At 52.0% G+C, this 12,962-nt stretch overlaps 7 protein-coding genes across 7 annotated transcripts in view; 2 read left to right on the forward strand and 5 right to left on the reverse strand.

The window, feature by feature from the left end:
• The first annotated feature begins 287 nt into the window (after window positions 1-287).
• Window positions 288-1,991, forward strand: BJX67DRAFT_154467 (uncharacterized protein). The gene has a single exon (XM_071024831.1). It carries the CDS (start codon window positions 390-392, stop codon window positions 1,749-1,751), a length of 1,362 nt encoding a protein of 453 aa, XP_070884728.1. The 5' UTR covers window positions 288-389; the 3' UTR covers window positions 1,752-1,991.
• A 241-nt stretch (window positions 1,992-2,232) lies between these two features.
• Window positions 2,233-3,745, reverse strand: BJX67DRAFT_372924 (argininosuccinate lyase ARG4; the record flags this gene model as incomplete). The annotated part of the gene is made up of 3 exons (XM_071031318.1): window positions 2,233-2,741; window positions 2,795-3,625; window positions 3,691-3,745. The coding sequence occupies 3 exons, from the start codon at window positions 3,743-3,745 to the stop codon at window positions 2,233-2,235; spliced, it is 1,395 nt and encodes a 464-aa protein (XP_070884729.1).
• A 1,401-nt stretch (window positions 3,746-5,146) lies between these two features.
• BJX67DRAFT_357195 (uncharacterized protein) lies at window positions 5,147-6,943 on the reverse strand. Its single transcript, XM_071029468.1, has 2 exons — window positions 6,349-6,943; window positions 5,147-6,268 (listed from the first exon to the last, which is right to left on the reverse strand). Exons 1-2 carry the CDS (start codon window positions 6,443-6,445, stop codon window positions 5,592-5,594), a joined length of 774 nt encoding a protein of 257 aa, XP_070884730.1. The 5' UTR covers window positions 6,446-6,943; the 3' UTR covers window positions 5,147-5,591.
• Window positions 6,944-7,165: 222 nt separating this feature from the next.
• BJX67DRAFT_154522 (uncharacterized protein) lies at window positions 7,166-8,192 on the reverse strand. Its single transcript, XM_071024832.1, has one exon. It carries the CDS (start codon window positions 7,919-7,921, stop codon window positions 7,361-7,363), a length of 561 nt encoding a protein of 186 aa, XP_070884731.1. The 5' UTR covers window positions 7,922-8,192; the 3' UTR covers window positions 7,166-7,360.
• Window positions 8,193-8,462: 270 nt separating this feature from the next.
• On the forward strand, window positions 8,463-8,902 carry BJX67DRAFT_382440 (uncharacterized protein; the record flags this gene model as incomplete). Its single annotated transcript, XM_071033241.1, has 2 exons — window positions 8,463-8,492; window positions 8,543-8,902. The coding sequence occupies 2 exons, from the start codon at window positions 8,463-8,465 to the stop codon at window positions 8,900-8,902; spliced, it is 390 nt and encodes a 129-aa protein (XP_070884732.1).
• Window positions 8,903-9,952: 1,050 nt separating this feature from the next.
• Window positions 9,953-10,842, reverse strand: BJX67DRAFT_357200 (uncharacterized protein). Its single transcript, XM_071029469.1, has 3 exons — window positions 10,714-10,842; window positions 10,574-10,651; window positions 9,953-10,518 (listed from the first exon to the last, which is right to left on the reverse strand). The coding sequence occupies exon 3, from the start codon at window positions 10,419-10,421 to the stop codon at window positions 10,176-10,178; it is 246 nt and encodes an 81-aa protein (XP_070884733.1). The 5' UTR covers window positions 10,422-10,518; window positions 10,574-10,651; window positions 10,714-10,842; the 3' UTR covers window positions 9,953-10,175.
• Window positions 10,843-10,954: 112 nt separating this feature from the next.
• atfA (bZIP transcription factor atfA) overlaps window positions 10,955-12,962 on the reverse strand; it is a 2,064-nt gene continuing 56 nt past the window's right edge. The window contains exons 2-4 of the mRNA XM_071029470.1: window positions 12,713-12,962; window positions 11,342-12,479; window positions 10,955-11,286 (exon numbers count right to left, since the gene is read on the reverse strand). The exon at window positions 12,713-12,962 is cut by the window's right edge and continues 12 nt beyond it. Of these exons, the coding sequence (XP_070884734.1) occupies window positions 11,073-11,286; window positions 11,342-12,479; window positions 12,713-12,815 (1,455 nt within the window). The 5' untranslated portion in view covers window positions 12,816-12,962 and the 3' untranslated portion in view covers window positions 10,955-11,072. The remainder of the gene's footprint in view (window positions 11,287-11,341; window positions 12,480-12,712) is intronic.

Here is a 12,962-nt window from a genome sequence, read left to right on the forward strand (position 1 = left end):
CGGAGAGAATGAGAATAATAAAGACACAGACTTCCCTCGGCAGTCGCTTGGAAAGTAGCCATGCTTGGGTGTCTCGTGTTTCCTTCCAGAATGCAGATGGAACAATCTCGCGTGGTCTTCCCAAACCAACAAAGGGATCGATGTCACCATCCCATGCAACCACCAAAAATACATTCAAAGAATTGACCGGCGTCCTAGACACTCATTGACGGCCAACAGTCACGATCCATGGGTCTGCGCCTCAAGGGAGCAATGACTATAGATATGGTACGGTCTCAAATGCCTGAAACATCTGCTCTTGTACCTCTTGAAGAGAGTAAGATATCTGTTTTTCACTCCCCCATGAACTTCACGTCCCTTCAACCCATTCTTTGAGATATTAGACTCTAATGACTCGAGTCGAGGTCGGTCGGAGTGCAACTTGCCCACCCAACACGCAATGGTACGTCTGTAGTAGAGGGTCATTCCAAGGCTGTTGTTCCGCCGATCCATGTACCTCAGGCGTATGTCTGAATAGCAACATGTCGTTCTCCACGACGCGAAGAGAAACCGACACAAACACAGCGACGACAACCACGAGAGCGGCGACGACTTCAATGGCAACAACGACAGCTGATACAGAAGGAGCCCTCACCACCAGTAGCGTGGCTTCAACATCCTCGAGTGCCACACCCACCAGCACTACCTTATCGGAAACCACGAGTCCTCAACCTCCCTCCGCCACAGATAGCTCGACTCGCAGCCATCACAGCAGGCCGAGAGTGATTGGAGGGATTGCTGGGGGTGTCGCCGCCACGCTGGTGATCCTGGGCCTCATCGTCTATCTTGTGTACTGTACCAGGAAGAAGCGTGGGAAGCGGTTCACTCTTCTTCGCTGGCGATGCGGTCCTCGCGCAGAGGACGCACAGGGGGCAGTGGAAGCAGGCGAAATAGCCAGTGCAGCTCAAACCCATACTGGGCCATCCGACACGTCTGTCGAAAACTTTGTACTAGACACACCGGTGGATCAGTCAGAGAGTATACCAGGAGGCCAATCCCTTACCCTCTCATCACAGTCAGATCACCAAATCAACCCATCACAAACGGCCCCATCCCATTCCTCCACGACACCAGGAATAAGCCCCAAGTCTACCTTGAACAGCAAAGTCGGCTTAAGCCCAATCCCTGGCTCCCCTACCACCCCATCAATCCCTCGACATCCATCCACTGTTCATCCAGCCTTCCGCCAGCACGCCCAATATCCAGAATCCAAAGCACGCCCTTCGACACCCACTCCCTTTCCAACGTCCACATCCACCACCATATTCGACATCAAAACCACAAGCACAAAGGAAAACCCGACTTCCACCACCACCTCCACGGAAATCCAAAACCCCTCACACGAATCTACCCCCGAACTCTTCGACACAGGCTTCTACCGCGGTCGAGTCGAGCTATCAGCCACCCCGTCCCGCGAACTCATCAACATTCCCTACACTGAGCGACTGCGTCAACGACAGCTAAATCAAATTGGGAGTGCAGCCAACGCATCAACCCCCGTTATCACTCCCGACGGCGCGATCCTCACGGCCAATTTCAACCAGATCCCCGTGGACCCGGATTCTCATGCCATGAGCTTCATGCAATTTGATGCGCCGAGTGAGTCGGCTCCGCCGGTTTATCAGGGTAGACAGCGGGAGGGGTCGAAGGGACCTAAGGAGCCCATTGAGGGAAAGAAAGAGAAGGACAAGAAAATGAGAAGTGGTTCATGATGAACTTGGCTTGATTCTCTCTCATTGTGACGGTTGTGGTCAGAATCAAGGCGACGACGAATGCTACACAAGCGGAGAAATGAAGAGAAAGAAGAACCACGAGTTGATTGTGTTGAAGATCCGGGCTAGGCGTGTCTCACCGTCGGCCGGTGTACGAAATAGTACCTCCCGCCAGTCGTTCCTTCCCGATTTCGTGGTTTCCCTTTTGAGCCCGAGCCCGACCTCCCTCCCCCTCGTTTGCCCTACCCCCAAGGCTCGCTCACTGTGTCGCCATAGATGTCCTCCCGGCCTAGAGCCGGGCTGTTGTATACTATTGTCACCATATACTATATAGATTAGACTAGAGTTGTTAGATGAGAATACCCAGAATCACTCTGTTTATTAACCATATATCTCATAACCTAAATCCCGCTACATTGCTCTTTTTCCCTCTACGCCTCTCTATAAAGCGCTGTAATCCGTCAATACGCTTAAACAATTCTCACAGAATGCTCTTAAGAACGGAGGTCTGCTCAAGAACAGCACGCTTGCTGGTGCCGCCAATGGCATCCTTCAGCTCGACAGCACGCTCGTAGTCCAGGCATTCCTGAATATCATCGCCAAAGCGGGCGTCAACACCCTTGAGTTGCTCCAGGGAAAGCTGGTCCATGGGGACACAGTGCTTCTCGGCCAGGGCTACCACGCGGCCGGAGATGTGGTGACCCTCTCGGAAGGGAACCCCCTTGCGTACCAGGTAGTCGGCGAATTCGGTGGCGAGCATTTCTGGGGCCAGAGCAGCAGCCATCTTTTCGGGGATGGTTGTCAGCGTGGACAGGACGCCGGTGGCGATCTGGATGCTGTCACCGACGGTCTTGATGTGGTCTAGAAGAGGTTCCACACTCTCTTGGAGGTCCTTGTTGTAGGTAGTAGGGAGGCCCTTGATGGTGCACATCAGGCCAGCCATATGGCCAAAGGCACGGCCGGCCTTTCCACGCAGAAGCTCCAGGCTGTCTGTATGATCGATTAGCCGGTGAAGTCAGTCAATACAGGCATAGGGAACCTACCAGCGTTCTTCTTCTGCGGCATCAACGATGAGCCTGTCGAGTAAGCATCCGAGAGACGAACGAACCCAAACTCCAAGCTAGAGTAGATGATCAAGTCCTCGGCCCAGCGAGAGATCTTGAGCATAAACGAGCTACCCCACTGCATGGTCTCCATGGCAAAGTCACGGTCGCCGACAGCATTCATCGAGTTGTAGAGGAGACCCTCAAAGCCCAACTCCTTAGCCATAGCCTCACGGTCTATCTGGAACGGGTTTCCAGCCAACGCACCAGTCCCTAGAGGAGAGCGGTTCACCCGCCTAGTCACCTCACGCAGACGCGTGAGCTCGTCGGCGAAGGCAGTCGCATGAGACAGAAGCCAGTGGCTCCAGCGCACTGGCTGGGCCTTCTGAAGGTGAGTGTAGCCGGGCATTAGGTAGTCGATCTCGGACTCGGCGCGGGCAATGGAGACCTTGATCAGGTCACATAGGAAGGCGTCCAGCTTCCGCAGCTCATCCCGAAGCCACAGGCGCATGTCCGTTGCGATCTGCTCGTTCCGGGAGCGGCCAGTATGCAGCTTGCCGCCGATTTCCTTGCCAATGATCTCCGATAGACGGCGCTCGTTGGCTGTGTGGATATCTTCGTCGTTCTCCTTGGCGACGAAAGTGTTGGTGCTCCATTCCTCCGCGATCTGCTTGAACCCACGCTCGATCTCAGAGAACTCGTGTGCGGTGAGGATGCCGGATTTCGTGTTGGCACGGGCGAAGGCAAGGGAGCCAGCAATATCTTGACTCCATAGGATGCGATCGTAAGGAAGGGACTGGTTGTACTGGACCATGAGGGGGTCGAGGCCCTCTGGATATCGGAATGTCACATTAGTCTTCGGTTGCTTAGCTGAAGCTCCAGAGGGTGCTACTGACGAGTGAATCGACCTCCCCACAGCATGTTCTCTGCGACAGCTTTCGGGCCGCTCATTGTGAAGCAATTGAGTCCTATCCAAGAGAAATTGGTCCAAAATTAGTTGTTGTTTTTGTTGTTGATGTGATCGATCCTCCCTCAACGATCAATCGAAAATGATTCATTCAGTGTGGGACCTCCAGGAAACTGCGCTAACCGCATTTGGCTGAGTCGTGGACATCTCCAAGGTCCATGGAACCTCGACCAACCAGCTAAACTATGCTTCACCGAGTTGACGAAAATATTTACGATCACTGGCATGATGATATATATCTCAACACTAAGTCTTGATAGCTAGCCAAAGCAAAACCCACAGACGGAAAATAGCCCAACCACAGTAAGAAGACAGCTTTATGCCGCGTGAGCATATCGAAATTCTCCCAAACTCTTCCTCCCTCAATCGCCATAGCCGTGCAGGTAATCGTTGATTGGACCCGTGGACGGGCGCCCAAACACGCCCCGAACATGTCAACACCCACTTCAAACCAAACCCACAGCTGTCAGATTGACGTGGCTGGAGCTGAACAGATCCACATAATCAATAATTCACTCCAGCGGTTTGAACAGGGAAGACTGGACCAATATTGCCTCCTCGGGGAATCAATGACAACACTGCGTCAATACCAACCCCAAAGCGGGAAAAGATCAGGAGACATCGATGACGAGTTTGTTATCTCAGGAAGGAATCTCGTTTCTTGGGGGGGTTGACGTATCCACGTCTTGCTCACCCGGTGCGTGCACCAAACCCAGAGGTCTGGTAGCGGAACCCGACAACCAGGAACAAGACCTGTCAGGCCCACTGGGGCTGGCTGTCACAAGCGAAAAGGGGCAAAGGTGATTCTCTGATGGGCCGGATCGTAGCCTTCACGTTGATCCTCATCAGGCTTCAGCGGGAAGCGACAGCGAGAGCTGGAGGTGGAGACGCGGGATATGTGACAGATGACCCAGGTCTGTGATTGGGGTTGTTCAGGATCTTCAATAGCGAATTGTTGAGTGCGCCGCGCAAGCTCCATGTTGAATTTGTTGAGAGGATCTCTGGCCCAGAAGAGTCAGGGGGTACCAGGGGAGTTGACTGATCGATTCTGGGATTATTCTTTATGACGGCTGGAGGGACGGAAGGATCAGGGGCGACTCATCGGTTATTATGGAGAGGAGGCTGGCGCGAGAGGTTGAAAACCTCCGCGCTGAAAACGGATTGCATTCTCACAAAGGAACGAAACAGGGATTGACAGATCGTGCCAAACCCCTCAATTCTTTCCAGGGAGAAAATCCACAAGGGCCGATTCCAACTCGGAGCAATAGTCCTTGGGCCGATACTCCGCATGATTTTGGGGGCGGCAGGGTGATTTAGGAATTACTACGGAAAGCTGCAGGGAAATGATTGTTAATTGCGAGAACGAAAAGTGATCTTGATAGATTATGTTGTTGATATGTTGTATGCCGTCAACAGCATCAGAGAATTAGTTCCCAAACGCATGAACGCTTTTTCTTTGCAGACTCCACCGATAGGGCTCGGAGACACCGAGGTGTGGCTGTGCAATGCAGGGAAAAATTTAAACTCGCATCTCTTGCCCAATAATTTCTATTTTTTGTCTTCAAGCCTTCAGCCACATGCGTTTGAACTAGTCTCCACTTTATTCAGACTATTTGAGAGCGTGGCTGGTCGAGGCCGTTCTCAATAGTCACGGAAACTGTTTTGAGCCATGGGACGTTGAACGGACTGCATAGATTTGTTTTCCTTCGCTAAAAAAGCACTTGAAATAGGCTGAACCTTGGGAATGTGTTGATCTTGCTGCAAAAAGGAGAGAAAGCATTGAACAGAAGAAATGAGCGACAATATCAGAGGGCATAAATCATCAATTCATCAGTTGCCGCCTTCCCATGGGCTGCGTGGTCCCACCATCCAGTCTTCCATCGCTAGCCATTCGCTCCATTGAGTTTCGGCCATGCTAAGCTCCTGCTCCGTAGTGTCATGGAGAGGTCGCAGAAACGGGGTGTGCTCGTCGGGCAGAATGTCGTAGGCAGCTTTCGTCGAAGCCCACCCGTTACTCTTGGCCGTAAAAAGATAATTGATCCTCTCCTGTTTGCAAATGCATCCCACGCCGCCTTCCCAACCGCTTCCAAAAAATGCTTCTAGGATGGGCGGCGTGTCGTTTCCCGTCACGACAAGGCGCCGAATATAGCAGCGCAATGAAACCTGGGAGGGCATTCCTTTCTCCGAGCAGCTGGAGTCGGAGCTACTAAAGCCGGTGACGGGGTGCGATAGTAGTTGAAACGGAAGGCGGATATTGATATAGGCTGCGAGTGATTGTACTGCAGCTGAATGTTGCGCATGGTCAAGAAAGTGCTCCACACAGGCAGTGTACCGCGAGTACCAGTCGGGCAAATGGACTTGGTAAGGGTCTGCACTCAGAGCTGACATGTTCGGTGCTTCTGGGCCCGCCCTAGGGTTCTGAGCTTCCGAGGAGCGTAAATCCATGGTTGCGGAATTGGTGGCCTCAGATCTGCCGAAACAGTTTTCAGCTTCCAGATGAATGTTTCCTGTCGGGGGTTGTGATTTAGAGACAGGGCGTTTTCATGTGAGGCACGAGGCACCGATCAAGGGAAGCGGCGGATCTTACTTGCGGATTGATAGGGTACTGAGGCGACGAAAGAGTGATCGTGCATGCCCATAAACATCAAGTCGTGCTTTCCAGTTGTCTGCACGTTCAGTGTCATTGCCGTTGTTTGGCATAGAGGAAGAGTCAAAGCAGCCCAAGCGCGAAGCAAGGACAGAGGAATAATGGAATCGGACGATCGGGAGAGAAAGGCTTTGATACTGAAGGTTGAGTTTTTGGAGTCTGGATCTCGATGTAAATTGAAGGAGAGACAGTCCTCCTTATACCCGAAGGTATCACCCGCCCTCCATCACTCCACGATTTGAGACAAGCACGGTCATTCCGAAGCACGAGTTGGTGACTGCCAAAAATGGACAAAGAAGAAAACGCAAGAACACTGAAGATCCATTGTGGAAGCATGGTCCCAGCGAGCTATCTGCCGGTTCCGCCGGAAAGGGTGGAGGCCGGAAAAAGGAATTGTTGCGAATCCGAAGATCTGGTGCTTTCTTTAATGAGCCTATTGAAAGATGGTCCCAAGCCACAGATTGCTCCAGCCACAGAGATAGAGAAGCGGCGGTGCGTGGAGACGTGGCGCAGCTCTCGGGGTCAGCGATTCTGCATGTGGCTGTGTTACATGGGCTGGTGAAGTTGTGCCTGAGGCAGAAAGCCGATCATCCCCGTGCCGCTCGGTGGTGGACTGTCGTTTCCTTTGCTTGTTCAGGGAATGGCCCAAGCGTCGACCACAGAACTATTTGCTTTTAGTCTCTCGCGGCGCAGTCCCGGGTACCTGGATTGTGTCCGTTGGTGGTCGGATTCAGGACAGGGAATCTGAAAGGCGAATTGGCGCAACCTTCCAGTCTTGGGGTTGAGGGTGAGGAGGCCCAAACACCTCCTCTTGTTACCCCTAGCGACATCAACTAATATTCGGATCTCGACGTTGTCAGAGCATTGTTGCATTCGCCATCTTCCTTTTTCCTGGGATGGGGATCGCGATTGGGTGGGGCAAGCCTCTTGCTCGGGCTATCGAGGACTGCCTTCAGGAAGTGAGGAGGCTGGGGTTATCGCACCGAAAATAAAAAGCAATAGTCGACCAAGGCCCAAGGGGAATTGTGACAATCCTCCTAGCCGCTCCTCCAAGTTTGCGAAGCCACAAACCATGCAACGATCCATGACGGCCACGACACAATGGTTTCCCACCCACGGTTCTGTCTTGGTGGGAAGAGCGGCCTAACCTTAACGAACAAGACACTGGATGACCACAAAAGGGGAGGGGGTCCCTTCGTGCTTGGAACTCGTTGGCATCCCCGCTCCTTGCCAAAAACATGGGAGTGACCATGCCGGCGGACGCAAGGGGCTTGCCGCCAAATTCGCTCCTCTGGACAGTAGGAAGATCGTCCTCGGACACTCCGGCTGGCAGCGGCAACGAGGCAGGGACATCCCTGTGAAGCGTGGACGGTGGATCAGACCAGCGATGGTGTGGATCAAGCTTACGCTCCCACCTGACTGCATGAGTAACAGCAACGAAGCCGGTGCAGGCTGTGGCTTGGATTCTGTTTGCAGCAAACCATGCGTTGTGTGGAATCTCATACAGGCTCATTGCTGTGTATGGGCCGAAACTCTCCAAATAGACACCTCCAACTTGGCATTTTTGGTGCTAGTCACGATCAGCGATGGTCCCAAATGGAGGTTAATTGACTAGTGCACGCATTTGCGCTTCCCCATTGGCCTTGTTTGTCTTTGCTGTTTGGGGCTGCGCTGAATTCAAATCATCCGCCCCGAGATCTCTTAATCTGACCGTGCCCCAATCACCCAATCACGATGGCTCAAGGATCCAATCATCGCCACTCCATTGGTGCGAAGGTGACCTCCTGTCATGAGGAGGCTGCGAATCCCGCAGGAAAAAGAAACAAGCAGGTGCTCGTCTAAGCTGGATCTCGAGGCCTCCATGCGATGCGCTGGTGTGCTCCACCCTCGCGGTTTACGAAGGAATGGATGACCTCCAGGATCTCCGCTTCGCGATATAAGACTTCAAGATTCCTCTCCTACAATGACTATAAACGGCGATTATCAAGTTCCCTGGTTGAACGTGCCGCCCTTTCCACCCAGTACCTTGCTCGAACCCTAATCTTGTCATAACCATGAGCTACAAGTCCAACTACGAACCTTATGTGAGTTTAGCCACGGCAAAGCTAACTTCCACGACCTGACCCTCTTGCAGACAAGTCAAAGCCTCGACTTGAACAGCCTTCGACCGTCCGAAGAGCTTCTCTACCCACTGGACGGCCTTTACCCGCATGTCGTCGCACTCCAGCTACAATCCCACGATGGGAACCCATGGGCATGGTCAGCGGCGAGGCATTTCTCCGGATACCAAGACGTTTCATACTGGACAGAAGTCGTGTCATCGCCACGATCACTACCGGAACATTATTCGAAGCACCGGCTACGCAGGTACAGCGGTAAGTTCGCAACATTCCACGTTTCTTTCAATGGAGTGTGCCTTGTGTCCAGTCTTGCCTCCAATGTGACCTATCTTGGATTTCAAACTAACGCTGGTATCAAGAAGCAACAAAAATAAAGCTAGTTTCCAGAATACGACGATTCCTCAGCCGGGACGACCTACGGAAGCGCCGACGATTCGAGTGAATCCTACACCTTGCCGACATATCCATCTTACTTCTCTTCTAGCCCTACATTGGGTACCCTAATGCGACTTCGGAACAGATCTCTTCTTCCTCCACTTGATCCTTCTGTCACCACGTTTCTTCTCCTCTCTTGAGACTCTCCCCCTTGCGTACCCAACGAATTACGTTCCACCACGGTGGCCGCGTGCCATCGAGACCCTCACGTCAGGTTCAAGTCTCCAGTCCATGCATTCCAGTACTTTCCCTTTGTTGTCATTCCATCGGCTGCCTTCGCATAATCATCGGACTCCCCCTCATTTGTGTTTCATTACTTTTGCCAGCTTGGGGTTTGGGATTTTATTAGCGAGGAGTTCATCGGGCATCTAGTTTGCGCAAGGGAGGAAACGGCGCGCGGGCATTTTCGGGTATAGTACTTGATTCTCTTCCACTTCTTAGTACATTCTGTTCTCCTATCACCGTTGGCTCCATGTTATTTCGGACGAATGTGCGTGACTCAACTTTCAGCTAGACATACCATCATGATGTTGGATAATCACACCGCTGCTTGCATATCATCTTTCTCCGCCAAGTTGCGTTCGAGTTGTTTATGCATAAATAACCCTTCTCCTTCGGCGCATAAAGGGGGTAACACGTACATAGGTGGGCTCATGCTGGGAGGAGCATAGTATAGCTAACGACGAGAAAGAATGCATCCTCTTGAGGCCCAACATTCGAATTCACACGCTGCATAGTAAAGTTAACCGACACTTCAAACTCCGGTCCCCTCGTCGAACGACCTCAAGCAAGGGATAGGCTACATGAAGTTAGTTGACGCACACTACGACCCCGATGACTTCACTCCCGGTCCAGAGTATAGACCCTGCGGGATAGAATGACCTATCATGATGCACATGGAGGGGGGAAATAAAATAAAAAAAATAGCAATCCAAAAGAGCAAGAATACGTAGATAAGTCAATTCGACACCTCTCGCCCTACCTCCGAGTCCAACCGCGCTCTCAACCTACACTAGCCCACCCACCTACTCCTACTCCTTACAATATCTTGTGTTACCCCCAGGGCTGTCCTCCTGACAACCAATCCAACGACACGCTAGTCTGGACTCGGCCCCACGGCCATCCTTGCCCTCCCTTCTCAAGCTCCTGCAACAGAAATTGGAATTCTGCACGGTTGGTCCCTGATCATCACCCAGCGCAGTGCTTGATTCCTCAAACTTCAAAAGAAATGATAAATTGACGATCCACTATGCAAATGCAACCCCGCATTCTATCCAATCTAACTTCAACTTCCTCAGAATACATTAACTTTGCTCCTTTTTTCGTACGCCCGCATGATTTATTCACTGCAGTGAGCAGCACATCCATCTTGTAACCCCCTGTGGCCCCCAGGGCAAAAGGCACCGAGTAGCCTAACCCCATTAACCCCTGACTTAGATGGATCCATGATCCATCCATCGGGGTGCCTCCTGCCCAATCCAGGGTGCCCAGTGGGTGAGTGCATTATGCAAGTCCGTTTGGCGTTTGGTGTGCGCTGCGGCTTACGTGCATGCAGCTGGAGACGAACTAGTCAGTCATCTTACCGAGGGGAATTACTCGTCCTTTCTTACCCTCTTTATTTTCGCGAGTTGCTCGTTTGAAAGCCCCCGGCGTGACTGGGAGAGGACTTAATGAGGCAGGACGACAGGTGTGTGACTTCGGGCTAACTTTATTTGGTTGATTGATGACGCTGAGTGGTGTTTTCCAAAGGGCCATGTCTTCGACCGAAGTGATGGACTTTGCAGGGGATGTCCTTTGCCCCGCCTGCCCTGGCATATAACTATCACAATGGATTGGATTTATCACGGCAAATCTGGGAAGTTGGAGGCACACAGAGAGGTAATGTGAGACATCAGGTGCAGCAGTATACTATCTTACGTATCCTACGCGCGACAGGCGGTGTTCAATACCTCGTGGGAGTTCGAGTCGCTCGAAGTCTACTGATCTGAACGTGGAATGCAATTCGACCAGAGCATGCTTTGTGTGAAAGCTTTTGCTTGTTTAGTTTGTACACCTCGTAGTCACATACAAAACCGGAAGAACGATTCAAACCATAAGTATTAATTTCCCTCAGGTGTACGGCGCGTTCCAGATAAGCCCTTGTGCCTGTGAAACTGGACAATCTTTGTGTGCAAGTAACAGTGTCTTCAAATTTACAATTTCTTCTCGCAGTTGGGTGACTGTGGTGGTGAGGGCATCATTCTCTGATGTAAACAGCTCGACTTTCGCCTGGAGGTTTGCAAGCCACTGCTTCTTCCGTTGACGACACTTGAGCGCCGCAACCCTGAAAGTCGAATTAGAAAAAAAGCGTTTTCTTAACCTCCAGATGCAAAACATACCTATTCCTTTCGAGGAAGTTCTTTCTCTTTTCTTCGTCAGTCATCTTCTTCGAGTCACCTTGTTTCTTCTTCTGCGCTGGCTGCTGCTCCTCGTCTGCGGACTCTCCCTCCGAGGGGGATTCAGTAGTAGCAGAGCCGTTGTTGTGCTTCGTCCGTTTGTTTGATCCTTGTGCGGAGTCTTCCGCTTTGCGCCTGGTTCCTGCTGTATTTGTGGCCTTCGTGGACGTGTTTCTCTTGCCCCTACCCCTGGCAGCGGGCTTAGCTTGCTCAGTTTGTATATCAGAAGCCTCACCGCTCGCTTCTCTCGCCGTTGTTACTCCGTCTACGTTCACTGATTGGCGTCTGCTCGTAGATGGATCGTGTACAAGTTCATTGGTTTGAAGAGTTTGAGGTGGAAGTGCGGACGGGTTTGGAACGGCAGCGAATTGGTTTGCATTCGGTTGTCCACCCTTGGCTAACATGAACAGACCGTTAGCAGCGTCTGTAGCATCATGGTGGCCGAAGGGGTCGACTGTCGCGGGTTGTGTTGTTTTGATATCCATAGTTGCTGTTACATTCTGAGATCCCTGGTCGGGTTCGGCGCTTGGGTTTGATGTGGGCGGAGCGCCGTTCTTCTTGGCTACGTTCAACGCAGTGCGATGAAATTCAATGGTGGAGGGCGTTGCGCCTCCGTTTTGCAGCTGCTGAAGCAAAGCCTGGGAATTTGGACTGCCTGCAGGGAACATCGAACCCCCGCCACCTGGCGTGAGTCCAGTGCGTAGTGAGGATTCGTTGGGAGTCGGGAAGCCCCTGCCGATACTGTCAAAATAGTCACTGCCACCGGCAGGACCTGCGAGCATAGCAGGGCTCAGGGGTCCCGAGCGCAACGAGTTAGACCAGTTGTAGGCACCCCCGGCGGAGCTAGTACCAGGTAGGGCGGGAGATGTGATGGACGCGACAGGGGGAAGGATTGACTTCCCCGGTGTTTCGCCAGAACCGCCAAACGACTGCTCGAAAGGATTCGGCTCCAGGGAGAAGGGGTTGTGTACAGAGTTGAAGTAGTCAGGGGTATCGGTCTCACCCGTTGGGTTAGGGCGCGGAGGTGGTGCTAGGGAGCTGGAATCGCCTTTCTGCTTCTGGCTTTTGGTGTCCTGAGTATCTATCGAATTAATGCATCAGTACACGGAAGAAACGACAGGTCGCGACCAACACGCAGCGAGGGAGAGAATAGTAATGATAATCGACGTCATTTGGGAAGGCAGCAAGGATCGTATGAGGTCATCCCGACACGACGAAGGGAAAGGAGAACATCTGAGTCGGGGCGAGTGGTACATAAACCATAGATCCTAAACGACCAAAAAGACTGATTGTTCCAGACTTGAGGGAACTCACCATCCATTTTGATGCCAGGCCTTTTCGTGTCCATTGGCGAATTATGCGCGCTCGTATTAGTTGGAAGATTTGTCGTGATTGCCGCGGCGACAGCGGCAGACATGGTCACTTCGATGAAATATTAGATGAATAAGGACGCTGTAGAGGAACCGTGGTCCAAAAAGAAAATAAAATCTTGAAAGGGTATGAAAAGAGACGAAGCTGGACCGATTGGAGCGAAGTGGCAAGACACCCGAGCGAAAAGAAAAAA

The sequence above is a fragment of the Aspergillus lucknowensis genome (assembly GCF_044049455.1).
Source record: "Aspergillus lucknowensis strain CBS 449.75 chromosome Unknown BJX67scaffold_29, whole genome shotgun sequence".
NCBI lineage: Eukaryota > Fungi > Ascomycota > Eurotiomycetes > Eurotiales > Aspergillaceae > Aspergillus > Aspergillus lucknowensis.